Here is a 22,561-nt window from a genome sequence, read left to right as displayed (position 1 = left end):
TGGTTCAGCTGATAGTATTTCCCCCAAACCCAGAATAGATAAGAAATCATTGGGAATTTACATCTGATTACCATAGATTCATTCTTCCATGCTATAAGGTTCAGTTTCAGGAGAAATAGTATATTTTGCTGGGTTGGTGTTTTGTTAGTATTTTTAAAGTTAAAATTAAGTGTTATCTTTCTGAGGAAGTAACCAGAATAATACTCTTTCAAATTTAGAAACCTACTGGTACAATTAGAAGTCAAACATTATTCCGAACCAAATTATACTCTTTTGTCTGCCAAGATATCTTGACAATTTTAATATCCGAAGGTAAGCCTATATGATAATCCCAGCAGTATTCTGGTGATAAGATTTTAGTTGGTTTGTTGAGAAGGAAATACTTGTTTAGGTGGCTTTCATCATGCCACTCTGCTTCTATGTTATTTTTCTTGTCCTGGAGGATTCCCTTGAAGCACTCTTGGGTGATATTTAGAACCTGAGTGGGTGTTCCTCCAAAAATGGCTGCATGGTAATAAAAATCCCCCTGGCCAAATGGAATGTATGCTGCTGACGCCTTACGCCTCTCATAGGTAAACTCATCGGGGTCTGCTTTGTACCACCAGGCCTGCAACTGAGCCACTGATTGGCCTAGGGTCTCCACCCCAAAGTTGTCATGGAAAACCTGGTCCACGTCCATGCAGAAGAGAAAGTCAACTTCGTGCTGGATGTGGCTCACAATGTGCTCCCCAATAGTCTTCATACGCATCATGCTGATGTCCTGCCATCTCTTCTCAGGCTTGATTTCAAACACTTTGAAAGAACGAAGAGGACCCAGCTCTACCACAGGCATCCTGGAGATGTCATCCACCATGATGTAAAAAATGACTCTGTGACCAATCATGAAGTACTTATTAGCAGATGTTATGAACTCCTCTAGGTAATGTTCAATATATCTGAAAGAAGAGAGAGATCAATTTAGCCTCTTAGATTTCTGCAGGAGATCATATGCTATTAGAACTGTATTTTACAGTTAGGAAGGGAATGATTTTTCTCCACCCCAGAAGTGTATTTTCATGTGGACAGATGTCTGTTAGTCTAACACTCCTGACTATTCTCCACTGATCTTGGGCAAGTGGGGTAATTTATTTGAATGTCAACTTTGGAAGGGAAATTGGAAAATCCTGCTGCCTTCTCTCCTCTTGCTCTTAGAAATTGGCTTGTTTGAGAGAGCGTGTGTTCTCCGCAGCTATGGGCCTTGCAGTAAGCTTAGTGGTACAGGCTCTACCTTGACATCTGGAGGCCTGGAGTTTCTCAGTGCTGCAGGTGCCTGAGTGCCTAAGTCCTTCTAATTCTGTGGTTCAATATTAAGGACCTGCAGATATAAACCACATTCTCCAATATGAGCTTTAACAGTGTTGAGGATGACATTTACTATCATGTGCCTTACCCTTTTGTCTTATTTATCAATTGGTTGAGACTTTGAGAGGCAAAGTGGAGACTAGTTCTTGAGCCCTCCTCACAGGCTTCAGCCTGTATCCTAATTTGCTATTGTTATACCAGATTTAAGGATGATGTGATCTTCGGGTCCTTTGGGAATACATTAAGCCCAACCATCAACACTCTTTTATCCTCCTCTATGACGTAGAAAATGGATTCTGGGACATGAATCACCCTCTATATTACATTATTTCACCCAGTGTCAGCCAGCCACTGTTGTTGTTGCTTTCAACTTTATTTTAGCCATTTATCCTTTAATTAACATATATATATATATATATATATATATATATATAACCATTGATGTCTTCTGTAACTCTAAGCTACACACCACCTTGTGAAGCCCTGCTGTGGAGGTCATAGGGTAGAGAAAGAAGAAGTCAGGTGGCTTAGTACCATTCATCCAAACCCAAAACTCATGCTCAGTGAGTGATGACTGAATTTAATATGCTGATCAGATTCCTGGCCAGTCATGATGTTTTGTGAGTAATAATGACTTTCTACTTTCTGTTGTTACTTAAATTGTCTTTCTGTACTACCAAAATAAAGTCTGTTTATAAAGTTGGCCTTTGGAAACCCAAGTGTTTACTGTATTGATTCTTTCAATGGAGAAAACATATCTAAGCAATACAAAGAGGTGTTCGACACAGCCCTGTGGCTTATGGCCAAGAAATTCTTTGGTACTCTGGAACTTTAAAAAAAAAAAAAAATCAATTGTGCCCTGAAGCTTGAGAAACAATACTGGGTGAAAAAAGTCATTGTGAGATTTAACATTGCCTAGAGATTGAAGCACTGCACTTGGCTTCATGCATTGTTATTTGAAAACAAACCAAAAATCACACCTCCTAAAAGTCCAGATCTACTAGTTGTGGAGATTTATTGCCCATGAGCACATCTAGCCTTCTCTCGCTTCAGAGCTGAGAGCACAGTGCTTTCACCAGGATGCGATTTATAGTTGAGTTCTGCAGACTTGCAGTCAGATGGCTGACACCATTGTGAGGGAGTGGATGCCATTCTTTTCTTTTTGGAAACCCCTGGTTCAAATCAGTCGGCAACATGGCCAACTTGTTCTCTTTTATGCCAAAGGATTAGGTGAATTGTACATTGGCTCTCAACTCATAATATTACAAATTCTTCTAGTAAAAATGTCAAAATTCCACAGTACCCTTCTCTATTAGAGATGCCTCTTTGGCCCCTGGGATCAGCACATTCAGTGAAATTGAGGACTTGATTAGTATGATTTGGAATCAACTGGAGGACAACCAATAGCAACAGTATTGTTAATGACAGCCATGGCTGCTAGGCTCTGGTTGGGAAAGCTTATCTTTTTTTTTTTTTTTTAAATTTTATTGTGATTTGGGTGAAAGTTTACAGAGCAAATTCATCTTCCATACAGCAGTTCACATACACTTTGTCTCATGACATTGACTGTAATCTCCCACAATGCAACAGCTCTCCTCCCACTTCCTCTCCATAGCCACCACTTCCCTGTGTCCTTCCCTCCCATGCACTCCTGCCCCCCAGAGGTCTCCCTGTGCATACACAGCCCTTCTATTCTCCCATGATTGATCTCTCCAAGGAGTGTATCTACCTAATGTAAATGTTCAGCTCATATGCCTGCTTTTGTTTGGCTGGAAGCTGTAGGAGTGGATTCAATTCCAGACCTGAAGAGGAGCTAGAGGCCAGAGTCTCAGGGGTTCCACCAGGCTCTATCAGACCAGCCAACCTGGTCCCCCCCCTTTTGTTGAATGATTTTTGAGTTTTATTCCACACTGTTCTCCCATTCTATCCAGAATCTCCTACGTAGATCCCCTCCGAGTGGTTGACAGTGGTAGCTGGGCACCATCTAGTTCTTTTGGTCTCATAGTCACATAGGCTGAGGACTGCATGGTGTACCAGTCGCTAGGACTAATTGTTTCTTTCCATGCATCCAGAAAGGTTGTCTTTGGGGAATTGTCAAATCATCACAGTGTTCTCCTTTAGGCCCCAGCTCGGGCTAGGCTCAAGGATCACCAGGGCCTTCAGCTCTCTTTGTACTAGACAAAAGAAGCATCTTTCCATGCGGCTTTCCTAGAGCAAGTATAGAAGGAAAGGCCTAGGCAGGGGGAAAAGAGGTCAATTGAACTGTTGCTTTTGTTTTAAGGAAAAAAATAAAATAAAATCAGAAATTCTCCAAAAAAGCAAAGAGAGCTATAATTAAAAACAAATATTATAGCTGCTACTTTCAAGAAAGAAAGAGTACAATTTTTGGAGAAATGCTCTGAACAAGGAAATGGAAGCTGAAACAGGAACCTATCCAAGCATTCGAAGAGGGAGTTTGGACCTGCCAAATGCTCCCAATGCAAGGCCTCCAGGAGTGATAAGGTGGGATGGCCTGAGGAACCCACGGAAGAGTGGTCCACCATGCTTGAACACGGAAACCACTGGGCTTGGTGGGTGTGATAGACATTTTTGCCTGCAGCCCTAGGTCCTCACTTTATGGTGAGAATGGGAAGAATCCCCTATTATTGTTTTGTTCACAGTCTTTTGGGACCTTAGCAGAAGTTACACAGAAATGGTACTGTTTAAACATTCTCTTATCTAATAATTCAGATAATTAATGAATAGCCTTTGTGAGTCCACAGGAGCGCTGGTGGTATATAGTGCCCAAGGCATTAGACTGCTAACCAGAAGGCTGGTGGTTCAAACCCACCAGCCACTCCTCGGAAGGAAGATTGGACAATCTACTTCTGTAGTGATACCACTTTGGGAACCCACAGAGGGGTCGCTATGAGTCGGGTCCAACTCAATGGCAGTGGGTTGGGTTTGGTTTTGGTTTTTGGAGTCCACAGGTACCCTAACAAACATTTTGACACTGGGTGAAGAAAAAGTAAAGGTATAATTTATTAGTAATACCTACCTTCCCACAGCAAAAACTGTCAAACCCACAATAATTTTCTGTTTGGCATAATAATTTTCCAAGATGGCTCTGTTGTAAGTGCCTTCCCACACGATGGGAGCATTCCATCTGGTTACTGTCACAACTTCTGGGCGTTTCCTGGTGACAAACATAGAGCCCATGAGTCAGGACAGCTTTGCTAAGGCAGGGCAGAGACTGAGGAAAAACTGGGGACAACTGTGATCTGTTAAGGTCTGTGGCTCCTAGCTGTTGAGCTACAAAAGTTGGCTGGATGACACAGCATTTGCAGGGCAGCATCTTCTGGGTAAGGGACAAGATGCATTGGCCTAGGTGCCTCTCTAGGAGCTCTTGTGCGTAGTGCCTAAGGCACTTGACTGCTAACCAGAAGCCTGGCAGTTCAAACCCACCAGCCACCTCTCGGAAGGAAGATTGGGCAATCTATTTCTGTAGTGATACTACCTTGGAAACCCAAGGAGGGGTTGCTATGAGTCGAGGCCAACTCGACGGCACATAGCAACAAGAGGTGCCTCTTGGGGTTGTCTTGGGGCTCCCTTAGGGACAATTCCACCTCTTCATCTCCTACCCTCTCTCCTCCTCCTGCTTTCCTTGTACGCCTCCTTCTAAATCCCTTTCCTATCCTTCCAGCCCCTTCCTAAGCTGCCAGTGGCGTCTTGGGGCATGATTTATCCCTGGGGGTGGCTCCTGAACCTAAAATGCCCTAATCCTTGTTTTAGGAGCATGAGAAATATTAGAGGTGAAAGAGAAAATGCTGTTTTAATTTGCCTTTTGCCAGAAAGGACTTTTAGATAAGCACCTAGTTACGTAGGACAGAAAGGGACCCCACCTAGGGGTCCTGCTGTTATCATTCATTTTGCAAACAAAGAGACAGACTGACCCATAGACAAAGGCCCAACAAGGCCAAGACTGGAACACTGGGCTTGGGTGCAGATCCCTTTTCCGACCACAATGCCTCTTAACTAGGAACCCAAATGGGGGGAGGGGAAAGCAAGTTCTCTGTACTCAGAGAGCTTGGAAGGGACTTGGCAAAGCCAACATAAACACAGGAAACCACGTGACAACAATGACAAAAAGCATGAAACCATAAAGGGTAATGTAAAAGGATGGGGGCCCCCCCGCATCCTTGCCGAGGAGGTGGCTGAGAAACTCAGCTCTGACCCCATCACTCAGAAGAGGCTGTTTCCCCTGCTGGGAAGCTGAGACTGAAACACTGTCATTTTGGATTCAAACAGGCATGGCACCCTGTTTAGCATTTGCTTGTACAAGGGGGAACATCTTTGCTCAAAACCCTCCCACCTACCACCCACCCTAACCCTAGGGCAAGTAACTGAGGCAGAGTTCTGCTGGTCCCTGCCAGTGGCACCCAGGAGGCCTGGGGAGCCTGCTGGGGTGGGAGGTGAGTGACTAGATTGGGCTCTGAAGAATTTCACCACTGTTCACACAACCAGCGAGGCCTTAAAGCAGAACACAGGCTGGAGGGCTGAGTGTTTACAAATACGCTAGCACTCTATCGGCAAAGCAAGTGAGGCTGGGCAATGCTGGATCCTGCCTAGCTCACTGGAGCCCTCAAACAAACAAACAAAAAACAAACTCACTGCCTTCAAATGGATTCTACTTATAGCCACCCCTCCTTGGGTTTCCAAGGCAGTATCTCTGCAGAAGTAGATGGCCCAATCTTCTGAGGAGTGGCTGCCTAGCAGGGGAAAAATGAGCCTCCCTCAGAAGGCATTCTCTCAAGTCTCCTGTCTCTCTGTCCCCAAATTCTGTACACTTTAACTCTTGGGCTACCTCTGACTTCCACCCTATCTCTTGGCCTTCTTCTAGCCTGCTTCTTTCTTCCCAGCATCAAGATGGGGTCACTCTCAGGCTGCTCACAGCTCTGCTCTCAGCACCCTAAATGTGCCTGCAGCACAGAGGACGCAGGAGTAATCTGTTTCCTTCGATCATGAAAGAAGCTACTGTGGACCCTGCCCCAGCCTGTGCCGGGCACCTTCACTCACTTTCTCACTTAGCCCTTGCAAGGGCCCTGCTTTGTCTATCTCCATTATGTTGTTGTTATGTGCCATCCAGTCGGACCCGACTCATGGTGACCCCTCCTTGGGTTTTCCAGGCAGTATCACTATGGAAATAGATTGCCCCATCTTACTTCCAAGGAGTGGTCGGTGGGGTTGAACTGCCAGCCTTCTGGTTAGCACTATGCCAAGGCTCAGAGAGGCTCCTTACCTTGTCCAAGGTCATACAGCTGGTTACTGATCATGATAACTAAGAAACATTGAGCAAGTACTTCCTGTGGGGCCAGGCAATGCCCTAGGGCTTTACCTGTATTCAAGGCCTCACTCCTTTGAGGTGGATTTTGATTCTGATTAAACAGATGCAAAAACTACAGCACAGAGAGGTTAAGTATTTTGCCCAAAGTCACACAGCTAGTAAGGGGCAAAGCTGGGATTTGAACCCATACAATTTGACTCTGGAGTGCATGCTCTGAGCCACCACACTATATCGCTTCTTATAAGGGCACTTATTGTTATGCTGATAAGGCTGCTGTTAAAACCCACATTTATCCTAATCTAAAGGTAAAACTATTTCCACTAAGCTACCTCAGCATTTTCATTAGTGCTACTAAGAAATGATGAGTTTTTTTTTTAAAGAAGCTTCCATGGTGCTTTGAGTCATGCAAAACCTTTGGCTTTGTTGAATGACATGATTTCAAACCAAAAAAAAAAAAAAACCATAAGCACACACACACACACACACACACGCACACGCACACGCACGCGCATGCACGCAGCTTAAGCTTCTGTAACTGCTGCCTCTGAACTTAAATGGAGATTCTGCCCTTTATTGATAGTTGTCACCATGTCACTCTAGTCTTGAGTCTCAGCCTGTCAAGGGCCTTTTAGCAGTTCTGACTCAGCTTCCGGCTGATTCTTGCAGCTGTGTTAGAGCAAGCCATTTAGTAAGCAGGTGATACTACTTAAATTTTTAAAAGACAGGTAAAAGGAAGAGGAGGAGGAAAGGAAAGGAGCAGGCCCACTTACTGAATACTTCTATGCACCAAGGAAAGGCGTCCTGGTGGCACAGTGGTTAAAGCACACAGCTGCTAACCAAATGGTTGGCAATTTGAATCCACCAGTCATTCCATAGGAGCTCTGATGGCATAGTGCCTAAGGCACTTGACTGCTAACCAGAAGGCTGGCGGTTCAAACCCACCAGCCACTCCTCGGAAGGAAGGTTGGGCAATCCTACTTCCGTAGTGATACTGCCTTGGAAACCCAAGGAGGGGTTGCTATGAGTCAGGGCCGACTCGATGGCAAATAACAACAACAACAACAACAAAGTCATTCCATAGGAGAAAGACGTGGCAGTCTGCTTCCATGAATATTACAGGCTTGGAAACCCTATGGGGCAGTTCTACTCTGTCCCATGGGTCACAATGTGTCAGAATCAACTTAATGGCAGTGGGTTTGGTTTTTTAGGTGCACTGAGGAAGGAGCCCTGGTAGTGCAGGGGTTAAGTGCTTGGCTGTTAACTGAAAGGTGGGTAGTTCGAACCCAGCAGGTACTCTTCAGGAGAAAGATGAGGCGGTCTGCTTCCATAATGATTCATAGCCTTGGAAATGCAATAGGGCCGCTCTCCTCTGAGTCCCTTCCAGATTTGCTTTGTTTTTTGTGTACCAGGAGCTAGGTACTTGACCTTTATCATCTCATTTAATCCTCACAGCCACACATTGAAGTGTTATCATCATCCTGATTTTACAAATAAAGTCAGGGTTGGAGAGAAGGGATCACGTCTTTAGCCATTTGACATATATGGAAGGCCAGGCCAGACCACTCATTTCCTCAGTGCACATTTCCTACATCCCTGCTCTGTGTCAGGCCTACTGCCAAGAGCTGAGAGGAGAGAAATGAGATCCAGTTCTGTCCCTTGAGAATCTCCCAGGCCTGACAGGTGGTCAGCCTGCTATATACTCCTCAACTACACCACTTGGTTCACATCTTCTAGAAAGACAGAATCAGAAAACCAGTGCCCAGTTTGTTACTTGGAAGGAAAGAGTTCCTTCTAGCAAGAAAGAAAAGTAACAATATTAAAAATTAATTTTTAATTAAAAATTAAAATGTTCTATTTCCCAGCTGTTAATTATTGAATTCCACTGACACTTCCAACATGTCAGCAGCCCTGACTAAGAAGCCAGATAACAGCCTGAAAATGCAAGCAGGGAAGAGGAGGAGGGAGGAGGAAGAGACAGAGATCAGTGTCCTAGATGAACCTCTCCATTTAGTCTTAGTCATCAAAACCCATGCAGATCTAACAACAATGAAAACAAATCTTTTTAAAAAAATGATGCAGAGATGACAGAGGGGAGGCCATGCCCAGGTAGGAGTTAGCCTTCACCAATGTCACATGCCAATGTCACCACGATGGGGCTCCAAAAAGGAGGAAGAAGTATGGGAAAGACTCAGAGCTGCCCACATGTCTTCCTTCCAATCAGGGCCCCTGTGGTGAAATTAGTTCCTTTATGTAGCCTTTTGCCTTGGTTCTTTGGAAAAATAACTTGAGAGATTTTCCCTCTAAGTCCTGAGGAGTTACCTTTGCCTAGTTTCCTACCCAGAGGGTTTGTTGTTTTTGTCCAGGCTGATGGACATTTCCTGGGTAAGTTTTAGCAACTTGGATTGACACTTTTTGTCTGGTCCTGGGCTGCAGCCTTCCTTGTGCTTGGTATGCACCTTGCAGGGATTGGTCAATAGACTATACAAATAAGGTGAACTGTAGCCTACTGTGCAAATGAAGTGTCTGTGGCCTACTAAGAAGGGGTTGGTCACTTTGTGGCCCTGGTGGGAGGGCCAGTCCTTGAAAATTGAGAAGGAGTATGTGTATTTAAGCAGCAAAGCCCACAGAGAGGTTATTTAGAGACAGAAAGAAGCAGGAAGAGAAGCAGAAGGAAGAAAGAAGAAGCAGAGAGAAAGAGGAGGCAAGGAATCTCCTGAAAGAGCTGTAATATAAGGACCAAGGGCTGTAACACTGAAGACAGAGAGAGGTCTGGAAGGGACTCAATGGCAGAGCAGGTGGCGACAACAGGGCCAAGAGGAGCCTGCCCTCAGGGGCTGAGAGAAGGGAGACTTTGCCTACATGCTTCCTGATTTTGATCCTGAGTTGTAACCGATTCCTTAATAAACCACATAACTATCAGTATGGCCTGTGAGTTCTGTGTGGCCACCATAATGGATTATCAAACCCAGAAGAGAAGTAAAGAATTCTGTGGGAGGGATGGCTGCTGTTAGAATTGGTAAAAAGACTGGAAGCTAGAGGTATATATCTGACCTCCATCTCATAGGGTCAGCCTTGGGCTGATCTTAATTCACATTAAAGCCCCTGAAGTTAGACAGGTACTATTCTCACACTACTATTACTGTTGTTGTTGTTGTTATATGCCATTGAGTCAGACCCAACTCATAGAGACCCCACCTTGGGTTTCCAAGGCGGTATCACTACAGAAGTAGATTGCCTCATCTTCCTTCTGAGGAGTGGCTGGTGGGTTTGAACAGCCAGCCTTCTGGTTAGCAGTCAAGTACCTTAGGCACTATGCTACCAGAGCACTACAATTACTATTCTCACCATTTTACAGCACCCAACTGTGTTACAACAGCTCATGCAGTTCCACTAGCGTGGGCCAAAGGCTGCATGCACATGCACACACATACACATGTATGTATTTATTTATGATCACACTGTGGTATCCAAGGGTTGGGTGGAGGAAGTATTAAAATACCATGAATCATGCAGCAGTTGAAAAAAAGATGTGGAATGCATATAACTCATTAATTACTGAACTTCTAAGAGGTAGTATATTAGACAGTGATCCAGAGAAGAGCTGATGGAGGCATGAATAAGGATGGTGGCTGTGGAACAGAGTGAAGGAGGTGATATGAGAAGTGACTTGGAGGAAGAATAGACAGAATCTGCTGATAAATCGGATTGTGAGGTAGATGGAGGAAAAGGATGGCTCTGGAGTCGCTGGACTCTGGCTTGGGCCATATATTGAGATAGGAAATAATAAGAAGAACAAGGTGGAGTGGAATCAAGAAATCCATCTGGGTCACGTGAGACATCCAGGTGTCAAGTTGGCAGTTAGATAAAAATGCAGAACTGAAAGGAATCATTGCAGTAGAGATCTAAATGTGGGAGTCACCATCACAGAAATGGTGTGAAATGGATGAGAGCACCTTGCAAGATGGTATCAATGAGAAAAGACAAGGATGCAGGACTTAGTTCCTGGAAACTGTAAAAATCTGATGGCTGGGAAGAGGGAAATGACCCTATAAAGGTGACTTTCATAGGAGGAAAATTAAGAGGATGTGGTGTCATGGAAGCCAAGAGATCTTGATATACAAATTGGAAATATATCCACAATGTATTGTAATATGTTTTGGTATTTTATAGAAAAGGGTATATGGTATGAAACCATTTACATAGACTATTTTACTTGTTCATTCATTTGTTCATTTATGCAACAAATATACTTTGGGGCTCTGAGATGGCTTAAACTTGTTGGCCCTTTAAGCCAATGTTCTTTAAATATCTGCTAACCATTCATTTGGAGGATAAGCTGAGCCCTGCATAGAGGAAAATGGAGAGAGCAACAGCTGGTGGCCAGGATCTAGCTCTTCCCTGTATCCCCAGGGATTAAGCCCTAGCCCCTGTATCCTAGGTCCTGCTCAGCCAAGCACAGCCCAGTCACACTGAACCCATCCTCCTTAGAAGGGAGCTTGATGACCATCTCTGGCTCACCTAGCCTACCGCTTGGGACATCTTATGCCTCCATCTAGTGGACTTATCAAAGCAACAGTGCCTCCATTTCCTTACTTTTCCAGTCATGTTTTAGCATTTCATAGAAGGCCATCCTGCTGTCTGGCTCATCACATGACTGTACACATAAAACCAAACTCACTGCCATCGAGTTAGATCCGACTCATAGTGACCCCTCCTTGGGTTTCCAAGGTGGTATCACTATTGAAGTAGATTGCTCAATCTTCCTTCCGAGGAGAAGCTGGTGGGTTTGAACCACCAGCCTTCTGGTTAGCAGTCAAATGCCTTAGACACTACGCCACCAGAGCTTTACACACAGCAGGCCAAAAGTGCTATCCTTCCACACTGACAAGGACCCCTGCCCCCAAACAGGAAAAGTCTTTCCAGAGCCTAACACCATCACTACCCCCAAAAATGGAATAGGTGCTACTGCTCAGTTTCCCTTTCACATGTCTCTGCCTCTACCACCACTTTAAATGCTGGTGTCAGACAGGATGTGGTCCTTTTCTTCTCTGTAGGTGACTTCATCCAGGCCCACAGATCCCACTGACACGTGTACTCTGGTGACTCTCCACTCATAACTCTAGCACATACCTTCCACCAAGCTCAATGGCACCCTGTGAATCTCCATCCACATGCCACACAGGCATCATTCTAAGCTCATCACTAATGGAGCTCATTATTTCCCCCCCACTCCTAGACCTGCGTCTCCTCCTCAAGTCCCTTTCTTAGTCAATGGCATCACCAGCCACCAGTCTCCCAGGCCTCACACCATCCTGGATGGCTCCTGACAACTCACTCCTCAAAACACATCCTCCTCTATATTGGAATGACTGTATCTCTTCACCAATATTAGCAAGTACTGGTTTCGTGGACCCTGACTGCTAACCAGAAGGCTGGCGGTTCAAACCCACCAGCCACTCCTTGGAAGGAAGGTTGGGCAATCTACTTCCATAGTGACACCGCCTCGGAAACCCAAGGAGGGGTTGCTATGAGTTGGGTCCGACTCGATGGCACTCAACAACAACAACAATGTGCGACCCTAAAGGACCCTACAGGACCCTACAGGACCCTGTAGGACCATGAACTTCTTGAGTAAAACCCTATTGATTGATCTCTCCTGTCTTGTGCTTACCCAGTGCCTACCCAGTATTTATTTTTTATCACAACATAATAAATGCACACACACACACACATATACAAGAACAAAAATTTCTCAAAACAACACTTATTCTTTCTTCATGTGATACTTCCTGATTTTCTATTTGATTTCAATTTTTTTTTTTTTAAAGTTGGCTTTAACCCATTAAGCTAATTTTTGAACAAATTAATGGGTGGTGATCAGCAGTTTGAAAAACACTGGGCTAGCACATGATAAGTGTTTGATAAATAACTGTTGCATGCTTGCTTAATTAACAAATGCATGGCCATTTTTACAGAGAGATGTTCTTGCTTTGACTCCAGATCTTGTGGCTTTCCACAATACCCTGTGGTCTATAAAAGAACCCTTCCTACTCTAATATTTTGCAGTTCACCTGCTACCATTGGCCAATTGATGTCAGAATCATTGTGTTGCTCAAGCATTTGGGTCAACGTAGCCAGACTCTCAGACTCTGACTCTCAGATCAGACTCTCTTCCAAAGCCTGTTGTAATTCCAATATGTACTAAAACTCTTCAAATCAGGAATGTTCTCAATGGCACTGCTGTCTTCACAGCCCGCCCCCACCCCACCTCTTGATGAGCTACGGATTTACTGTTCATGGGGCATCATTTTGTTTCTTACTCTGGATTGAACCAGTCTGATAACTGAAGCTCTTCTTCTTCATCTTCTTTCCCCTTTTCTTTGTCTATGTCTTCTTCTTGATAACTGTGGGTTCTAAGTACAAAGAGAAAGCAGGCAGAGTAAGGCAGGGAGGATAATTTGCAATATCGAGACAGCCAGGGAATATTCTGTTAAAACATGCTTACAGACAGAGAACATGTACATCAAATGAACTGGCTGGAGAAAGATTCACGACACTACACTTTCATTCATAAAAGCATACTTTTGATGACAAGATAGAGTATGCACCTTTCTTGTTACCCTTCCAAGTCAGCACAGTTTGTAACTTAATGACCCAAAGACCCTCAGGTCTTTTCAGAGGGTGGAAGAAAGTAGATAAAATAATTCTCATAGGAACATTTTCGTTTAATTGTCTTTCCTGCAATCTAAACTGCAGCTTAAACTTTAACCTCAAGCTAACTTGGGGATCAAACAAAAAATTCAAATATCCTAGTCCAAATCACAAAATACATTCCTCGCATGATTTCAGTAAGCAAGAAAGATGAGTGACTGAGAAGGCCATGTCCATGAAACCATTCTATTTGGACTCTTTATGAATGTTGGGGGGGTGGACAAACACAGACGGCCAGCCAATCACCTTACCCATTGTTAAACCAGCTCGGAAACCACCAGCCCTTCTGAATGCTGCTCTCACCAACTTCTGGGTTTCTAAGAAATGAAAAAAGATCACAGACATTTTTTGAAAAATGAAGTAGTCCCAAAACTGGGTGGTGGAGTTGGGGGGAGGAGGTTTCCAAACTGGTCTTTTTTTTTTTTTTTTTTTTTTAGGGGGAAAAAAAAAAAAATAAAAAAAAAAAAAAAAAAAAAATGCCAGTCTGTAAAACAGAAGTGAAGCTGCTCCCACTGACGTGAGAGAGGAGGGAACTGAAGCTTGCCAACCAGCCCCATCTGGGGCATAGCTAGGACTCAGTGCATCCGCGGAGCCCAACCAGGGAGAAGATGAAGGAAAGAATGATGAGGGGCATGGGAAGCAATGAGACGTGGACCCGAGTCCTGGATCTGCCCTCTACTAGCTGTGTGACTGTGGATCTCGAGTTTTCTCATTTGAAAATGTAGTTAATAATAATAATAAGCCTACCATGTAGAGTGCTTTGAAGACTGAATGAGATTGCATATGTGTAAGAGCTTTATAAGCTGCAAATTACCATAAAAAGTTGTAGTCTTAATAATAAATGAGTGCACATTTTCAAAAATTGTCTCCTTGGATTAACTGGTGGTGTAGTGCTTAAGGCATTTGATGGCTAACCAGAAGGCTGGCAGTTCAAACCCACCAACCATTCCTCAAAAAGAAGACTGGATACTTCTGTAGAGATACTTACTGCCTTGGAAACCCAAGGAGAGGTTGCTATAAGTCTGATTCAACTTGACGGCAGTGAGTTTGGTTGTTTTTATGTATGTATGTATGTATGTATGTATGTATTTTCGGATTAACTAGGAAAATGGAGGTTGTCCAAAGGTCAGCAGTGAGTAGCTCAGAAATCTGAGGGTCACCGAACCAGAAGCTCAGGAAAACTGTAATCAGAAGGCATCTTCGCTGTCCACCTGTGGAACTTTCCACATTTTCTCATTATTGTGAGAATCTCTCTAAGTTGGGGGCCTTCTGGAAGAGAGGAGACATGGGGGAAGGAGGGGACTGCACCTCCCTTTGGTTGAACAAATAAGGTGGTGAGATGATTCATGAACAGACATAATAATATGAAGAAACTTATTATAAAGCCTGTGCTTCCAGGAAGTGTCAGAGGTGGCTTATGAGAAAAAATGTATGGTTACAGTAAACAGGGAAAACACACAAGAATAAAAAACAAAAAGGAACAGAGAGACATTAATTTAGTCACTCAGGTAAGTATTCTGTCATGCTTTTGATCACCCCAAAAGCTTTCACTTTGTTAAATTGAACTTTTATTTTTTTCATTTTACAGCTAAGATATTGGCCTAGTGGGTTTGAGCAAGTTGCCCAGGTCCTGTGGCATGGGAGCATAAAGGCCAGGATTTAAATAGCAGGGGATAAATTATATCAGAAATGAAGGCTGCAGTAAATAAAGGCAGCTAAGTACAACTCTTTGCTCTGAGCTTTCTGAAAAGCAAACCAAAAAATCAGAAAATGACAGCTTATTAGCTCTCATTGTCTTTAATACAAACAAATTTTAAAAATTATTATTATATATATTAAAAAAAGGACATGTATTAGTTCATTAAGAGACCCAAACACTTTTCCTGATCTTTAGTCTCGGAGAAATTTCTTTCATGGTCTTTACACAATATATATCGAGCAGGATAATAGACAATATCTTTCCAGGTTATTTTTTATCACATACAAGAATACTTCCCAAATGATATCTTTAAAGAGACCCTTGATGTGAAACAAGGGTGAAAAACAAATCATGGTTCTATAAAGGCAAGGCTCTGGGGGCTGAAGGAATATAGCCCAGATTCCTAGGAATCGTACTCACTTTTCTTCAAGTTTGATCTGAGCTTGGTCACTTGCCGCTGTATGAAGAATCAATTATAGGGAGTGCAAGACAGGATGTGGGAAACACCATCACAAACCAAGAAAAAACAAACCTATTGTAGGTTTCTTACTTTTAGTCACCCTACAGGACGGAGTAGAACCATCCATAGGGTTTCCAAGGCTTTAGTCTTTATGGAAGCAGACTGCTACATATTTCTCCCACAGAGCAGCTGGTATGTTCGAAGCACTGATCCTTCAGTTAGCGGCCAAGCTCTTTAACCACTGTGCCACTGGGGCTTCTTGAGTCAGCGGTAGGTAGCTAGAATTCAAAGGTACTTACTTTGAGTGATATAGCCACAAGAAAGAGCCTTCTGGGCTAAAAGCAAACAAGAAATAAAAACATATCATGTTACTTTTAATTCTGAGAAAAACAACTTGCAACTGTTATGATTGAAGCCCTGAGCTGAGTTGAGGGCCTGGCTTTCGACGACTCTCAGATTTCTACCTTCCTTTGAGACATAACTAATGATGTCAGGAGACTGGGAATTTGCAGTTGCAGTCATCTCAATATTAACTAGCACAAGGGGTGAGAAGGAGGTCTCTGGATAATGTCAAATCATGGCTTAAGAAATGGTTGCCCAGAGGTGGCCTCACTGAGGAAGAGGGACTGCACAGGCTGTCCTCTCCTGCTCCGCTATCAGGATAGGAACATCATTTGCCCAGGATTTATTTCTTCCTTCAGAAAATATGATAGAGTTCCCTGCAAAGCCTAATGCCTTGCCCAACTCAGCTGTCTACAGAGCAGCTTCACAGGCATCTCTTAAACTAACAGAGGCTGTGAGACTGTCTTAAGGTACGTAAAAGGCTGGGCTGGAGAATACATGACTTCTCTAGCGGACTATCTCTGTATAATCATTCAACAAATACTTGCTGAGCAGGTGTTATATGACAAGAGCTGGGGATACCGTGTTGGCCAAGACAGAGTCCCCATCTTAGTGGAGCATACAACCAAAAAACAAACTCATAGTGACCCCTCCTTGGGTTTCCAAGAGGGTATCTCTATGGAAGTAGATTGCCCAACCTTCCTTCCGAGGAGTGTTTGGTGGGTTTGAACCACCAGCCTTCTGGTTAGCAGTCAAATGGCTCAAGCACTATGCCACCAGCGCTCCCCTCTAGAAGGAAAGGCAGACCCTATTCAGATAATCACACAGCTGCATGACTTTAAACTCTAAGACATGCTACAAACAAAAAGCATAGGTAACCATGACCACTTAATAGGAAAACCTGGAAGGCTTCCTAGAGGGGTAATGTTTTAACTGAGATCTGAAAGATGAACAGGGGGTCACCAGGTGAAGAGTATGTGGGAAGAGTGTTCATTGAAGAGCAAAAAATATGCAATATGAAAGAGAAATAGTGAGAGGGAAAATCATGCTGGGACTTGCTGGGGATTTTGCTCTTGAAGGGTTTTAAGTAGCGGAGAACAGGCTCTCACTTGCATCTGAAAAAGATCCCTGGAGAACAGACAAGGGGTGTAAGAGCAGATGTGGGAAAGCAGCTAGCCTGGCATATAAGGCCCAGGCAAAGTCAAAAAACGTGCATGGCTGCATTCAACTCAGCCTCACTATTGAAAAAGCCACTAAGGTCTAAGTCAACAGCACTAGCACTGAGTTATGGAAAAGTCTTGGGTTTGGAAGCAAACAGATCTGGACATGAGGCATGGCTACTACCTCTTATGTATGCACAAGTCATATTTGTCCCATCTAGATCATAAACTCTTGAAGGTACAGGTTCTACTTGGTTCCTGTTATATCCTGTAAAGCATTCAGCATAGACAAGTAGCCTAAGAAGGAGTCCCAGGCAATGAATCAGAATATAGGAATTTTTAGTAAGAACTCGGACTTAATTTCAGTTAGGTCACTTAACCTATATGATCTCCATTTGGTCATTTGAAAACTAGGGCCTTCAACTAAAGCAAGTGTTGTATAGTAAAGAGAATGAGCTGCAGACAGCCCTGACCCTTAATCTTCCTGAAAATGTGAACTTGAACAAGTCATTTAACACTTTTTAAAAATAATATTTATTTCATTTTTGGTGAAAATATACACAGCAAAACCCGTCCCCTTTCAGCAGTTTCTAGACATTTCTGGAACATTTCAGTGACACTGGTAACATTTTTCACATGGTGTCAGCATTCCCATTAATTCTGTTCCAGTTGTTTCACTCTTAATGACTTAGACTCCCTGCCCCCCACCCCCGCCTTGTCTAGCTTTCGAATAGCTGTCTATTTGTCCATTTGGTCTTAAGTAGATAATTTTTTCATTTTACATTTTTGAGATTCAGTTTTTTCATCTAGAAACTGGAATAATACCTACCCTGCAGGACTGTTATAAGAACTGGAGGTAATGCTTAGTGCAGTGCCCAGTGCACACCACTCATTCACTGACTAGTAGCTGGTATCATCATAACTGCCATCACCATCATTATTATTTTATTATAACTTCTAAAGCTTCTTCCAGCTCTTAACATTCTATCATTTTTTCCATCTATCCTCCTGTCAAACTCTGCTCAGAGTGCTCTACTGACCAATTGGTTGCCTTGTTCTATTTAGTAATTCTAAAATCCTTCTTGCAGTACCTCTTGTTGTTGTTACTTGCCATCGAGTTGGACCCGACTCATAGCGACCCCTCCTTGGGTTTCCGAGGCGGTATCACTACGGAAGTAGATTGCTTCGTGGTGCAAATGGTTAATGTGCTCAGCTAACTGAAAGGCTGAAGGTTTTTCTGGAGTCTGAGACGTACCTCAGAAGAAAGAAGTGGCAGTCTACTTCTGGAAAATCAGCCAATGAAAACTCTATGAAGTACAGTTCTACTTTCACACACATGGAGTTACCATGAGTTGGAATCGACTTGATGCTAACTTGTTGTCTTAAAATCCTTTGCAGCACAGTGCTGCCCACCTGCTGAGGTTAGTGTACCGAGCTCACCTGAAGCCATCACAAGCCGTATGTTAATGCATGAAGTGGCAAAGGCTCTACTGCCTTTTAAGCCTCTTGCAGACATTCAGGTGGATTCCACACATTTGAGAGTGATGTAGCTGGAGCCCTGGTGCCAAATTAAGGCCCTGAAGTGTAGCAAGTATCTGCTCTGGTCACCGTGCTGGAAGAATGTGCCCAGCACTGAAAAATAACCCTCTTTATGGGAGGCCAGAGCCAGCATGTACATTTGGGCCTCTGGCTCCCATATTTTAATTTTTTGAAGCACACAAAATATGGAAGTACAGCCCTGGCTATGACTAAAATACCAAGGTTATTCAATCAAGCATTCACAGAGTCAGAGCTTGAAGGTTATCCAGTCAGGCATTCCAGCTCAAAGCAAGAGCCCCAAAGGACATCATTTGTGTTTCTTTTGGAGTCTTCCAACTGCTAGAGCTCTTCCTTCTATCTGCCCAAATCCATTGCCCCGCTTTGCCCTCTGGAGCAAATGATGATGATGATGATGTTGATGATGATAAAGGGGACACGATAATGATGATGATGACTGAGTCCTTATTAAGTGCCAGGCATTGTCCTAAATGCTTTATATACAATGACTTATTTAACCCTCCCAGCAACTCTCTGAGGTTGGTACTATTGTCCCCACTTTAAAAACAGGGAAATTGAGGAACAGACTGGCTTAATAACTTGTCCAAGGTCACAGAGGAGGTAAGTGGTGGCACAGAACCCAGCTCCAGACAGCCTGGCTCCAGAGTTTATACTCTTAACTACTCAGCAAGGACTTAAGATAGCCCCAGGGTCCCACTCCCCAAGCCAAGTCATCTTTTCTTTGTGCTAAGGAGGGGCTGGTGGGTTTGAACCACCAGCCTTCTGGTTAGCAGTCAAATGCCTTAGGCACTACATCACCAGAGCTCCTCTAAGTATCTCCAGTTTCCTCAATCCCAATGAGTTGGTTTCCAGAACACTCCTCAACTTGGGGACTCTAACTTACCAAGTTTGTCTTAAAATGAGTTGTTCAGAATGAAACAAAACAACATAAAACAGTAACAGAAGTGGTTAGATCTGTGTAGCACCTGGGGGACTAACAGCTCCAGTATTCTGGGATTCCTCCTCCTATCCATGCGGCCTAAAAGGGCAGTTCCTTTTTCAGTTGTCAAAATGCTCCTCCTGGCTCATTAAATGTTAGAATTTAAGAATTGAAAAACACGTTCAAGTGTAAATCCAGGCCACCATCTTGAACTTGTGGGCCATTAAAACACTTCACCATATAAATTCTCTGGTAGCGTAGTCCCTAAGGCATTTGACTGGCAACCGGTAGTCTGGGGTTCAAACCCACCAGCCACTCCTTGGAAGGAAGGTTGGGGAAAGATTAAGTAATCTACTTCCATAGTGATACCACCTCAGAAACCCAAGGAGGGGTCACTATGAGTCAGATCTGATTTGATGGCAGTGAGTTTATATATATATATATAAATACTAATGGTGCCAGGGAGCTCTGGTAGCGTAGTACCTAAGGTACTTGGCTGCTAACCAGAAGGCTGGTGGTTCAAACCCACCAGCCACTCCTCCAAAGGAAGGTTGGGCAATCTACTTCCCTAGTGATACGGCCTCAGAAACCCAAGGAGGGGTTGCTATGAGTCAGGTCCAGCCCAACAGCATACAACAACAACAGTGGTGCCAACTCAGCTCTCCCTGCCCATAGTTGTACCGTGGACTTTTTGAAACTTAAAGGCTGAGCTTCCTCATGCCTGTTAGTCAAAGGCATTTCTATAGCTGTTTGCACAGACTGTTTTCTGGCAGCAGCTTCTCCAGCTGGCATCACTGGAACTGTGGAAGCATCGTAGTTTCAGAAAGCACTGAAGCAGCTCATGTGTTTGGGGTGAATCCGCTGGTGAGTTGGGAAACTCAGAAATATTTCATTCAATTTGCTTTCTAGAGTTTAAAAAACAAAACAAAACGCACCCAAAATCTTCAGCCAGGCACAAATGAATCACCGTATATTTTGCTACAAAAGTTAACAACTTGATTGCTCCTTTAAACTGCAAATATTTTAGGATTGCAAAAGTTAGGGTGGATTTCTCATGGAATTTCTGTCTAAATTCTCTTAAGGCAGTTTCCATATCTGATCATACAAATAATTTAAACTTACATTTTGTGCTTCGTTTGATTTCACCATCCCTAGACCCCTCCCCCAAATTGCAAAGGTATAAATATGATGTTGGGAATGTAGCAGGATATTACACTTAAACTCTAAAGCCCTTGGTTTGTGGGAGGCTATATCTACAGTGGGAGCTCTGCTGGCACAGTGCCTAAGTCATTTGACTGCTAACGGGAAGGTTCAAACCCACCAGCCACTCCTTAGAAGGAAGACTGAGCAATCTACTTCCATAGAAAGACTGCCTCGGAAACCCAAGGAGGAGCTGCTATGAGTTGAATCAACTCAACGGCAGTGAGGTTTTTTTTTTTTTTTTTCCCAAATGTCTGCAGTGGGAATCCTAACTCCATTCTGAGGCTTTCAGGTTCTTTCTGACCTTTAAACCAACACTGTGGCTGTGCACAGACAAGTTCCAGGACAAACCTAGGGAGGGGCAGTTTGCCCTGAGGAAGAATGTGATTGTGAAAGTAGATTATGCTAGAGAATTTACCTGAGTGTGTTCTTGTCTAATTTAAATTAAGGTTGGGGAATTAAGGTTGGGGTCCTGTATTTTGTAGCCACCTTGTGGCAATGACTCAGTCCACATGGTCATGAGTCAAATCTGGACCACCGCCTAGCCGAGTAGGCAAGCCCCAGAACCAATCCTGTAACCCTTTTTAATCTTCAGTCATGTAAAATCCTCATCATGGTTTCTGGCTTCTGTAGTCCTACCTGTGATTTTGTGATGATCCCCTTTGTTTTAAATCATACATAATTAGCCCCATGGCCCTAACTCAGTGGACTCTATTCAGCTTTCTATACTGTGTACATCCTGGATGATTGTCTTTGTCCTGTCTAAGGCTTAATAAAAGAGTCTCTATAGAACATATTTGAATCTGGGGTCTTTTTTCCCCAGCAAGCAGGAAGGAAGATAATGATTAATTAGCCAGAAGTTACTGGGAGAGCTAATGATTTCAGACAGCCAGGTCCCAGGGATACAGAAAGGGTGGACTCCTTTCTTTATAATTTCAGTCCATCTTAATTGAACATGGTAACTCAGCTGATGCTGGCAGATTAGAGTCAGTACTTTCAACATCATTTTATCACATTTCATAATTACCTGTTGATGTATTCCCAAAACACAACAATGACAGTCGAGACACCCAGCATTGACAGAATTACTTTTCCTTTGACATTCATTATCTTCTCCTGGGAAGAAAGAAGAGAGGGAAACAGTTGATTAAATAAATTAAACCCAGAGTGAGGTATGGTTTTACAAAAATGCTTACCCCCAGAGCTTCTCTAAAAAGACAAATTAATGGATATTCAACTAGAACCGAAGAGTACGTGCCACCTTCAGTTGTGCCAGCTACAATGGCAAATTAGGGCAATTCAACTACAATAAAACCTATGAATGTTGGAACCTATATAAGGCAGAAACCTGTCATAGAAGGAAAACTTAAATATTTTCCACCAATAGAGAGCAATAGAAGAGCGGTAAGAGTGCACCGTATTAAAGGCAGATAACTTGTGAGACCCAGAAAAACAAAGTGCTCATAGATTTCACTGTAATTGGCAGGGTTTTCTGTGTTGGAAAGGATGCCAAGGCCATTTGGGACTCAGAGAGAATGTATCTGGATTGATTACAATATCTACCATTGAAAATGCCCCAAATGATTGTGATGTCTGCCATGGATAGAGGATAGGAAAGTGAAGGAGTGTTTGCCAGATGTTTTGCCCATTTACCATCCAGGTTATAAATGGTTCCCATGGACTCCAGCTTCCCACTCAGATTGCTCTAGCTCTCTGCATATGCCTGCAAAGAACCACTCCATTCCAGAGCTCTGCTGCCCTTGATACACTTTCTACATGCCCCACTCAAGCTCTCATGAGAAAACCACCCTGGCCTTTTACAATCTAGGCTTCACTGACTTTCCAGCTC

General features: G+C 43.4%; 1 protein-coding gene across 1 annotated transcript; it reads right to left on the bottom strand.

Moving 5' to 3' along the window:
- Positions 1-241: 241 nt before the first annotated feature.
- On the bottom strand, positions 242-21,822 carry GGTA1 (glycoprotein alpha-galactosyltransferase 1 (inactive)). Its single transcript, XM_007936648.2, has 6 exons — positions 21,740-21,822; positions 15,834-15,869; positions 13,627-13,692; positions 12,985-13,077; positions 4,379-4,516; positions 242-935 (listed from the first exon to the last, which is right to left on the bottom strand). Exons 1-6 carry the CDS (start codon positions 21,817-21,819, stop codon positions 242-244), a joined length of 1,107 nt encoding a protein of 368 aa, XP_007934839.1. The 5' UTR covers positions 21,820-21,822.
- Between the last annotated feature and the right edge of the window lie 739 nt (positions 21,823-22,561).

The sequence above is a fragment of the Orycteropus afer genome, unplaced genomic scaffold (assembly GCF_000298275.1).
Source record: "Orycteropus afer afer isolate SDZICR_OR568_19922 unplaced genomic scaffold, OryAfe1.0 scaffold00037, whole genome shotgun sequence".
Classification (NCBI taxonomy): Eukaryota; Metazoa; Chordata; class Mammalia; order Tubulidentata; family Orycteropodidae; genus Orycteropus; species Orycteropus afer.
The sequence above is the reverse complement of the archived record's forward strand: the minus strand, read 5'-3'. Positions and strand labels throughout refer to the sequence as shown.

Excerpts from the sequence above, each read along its gene's own strand:
- GGTA1 (XM_007936648.2), bottom strand. The coding sequence starts at position 21,819 with ATGAATGTCAAAGGAAAAGTAATTCTGTCAATGCTGGGTGTCTCGACT. Across the intron at positions 15,870-21,739 it reads TTTTGGGAATACATCAACAG|CCCAGAAGGCTCTTTCTTGT; the intron begins GTAATTATGAAA and ends GTTTGCTTTTAG. Across the intron at positions 13,078-13,626 it reads CCGAGCTGGTTTAACAATGG|AACCCACAGTTATCAAGAAG; the intron begins GTAAGGTGATTG and ends CTTTGTACTTAG.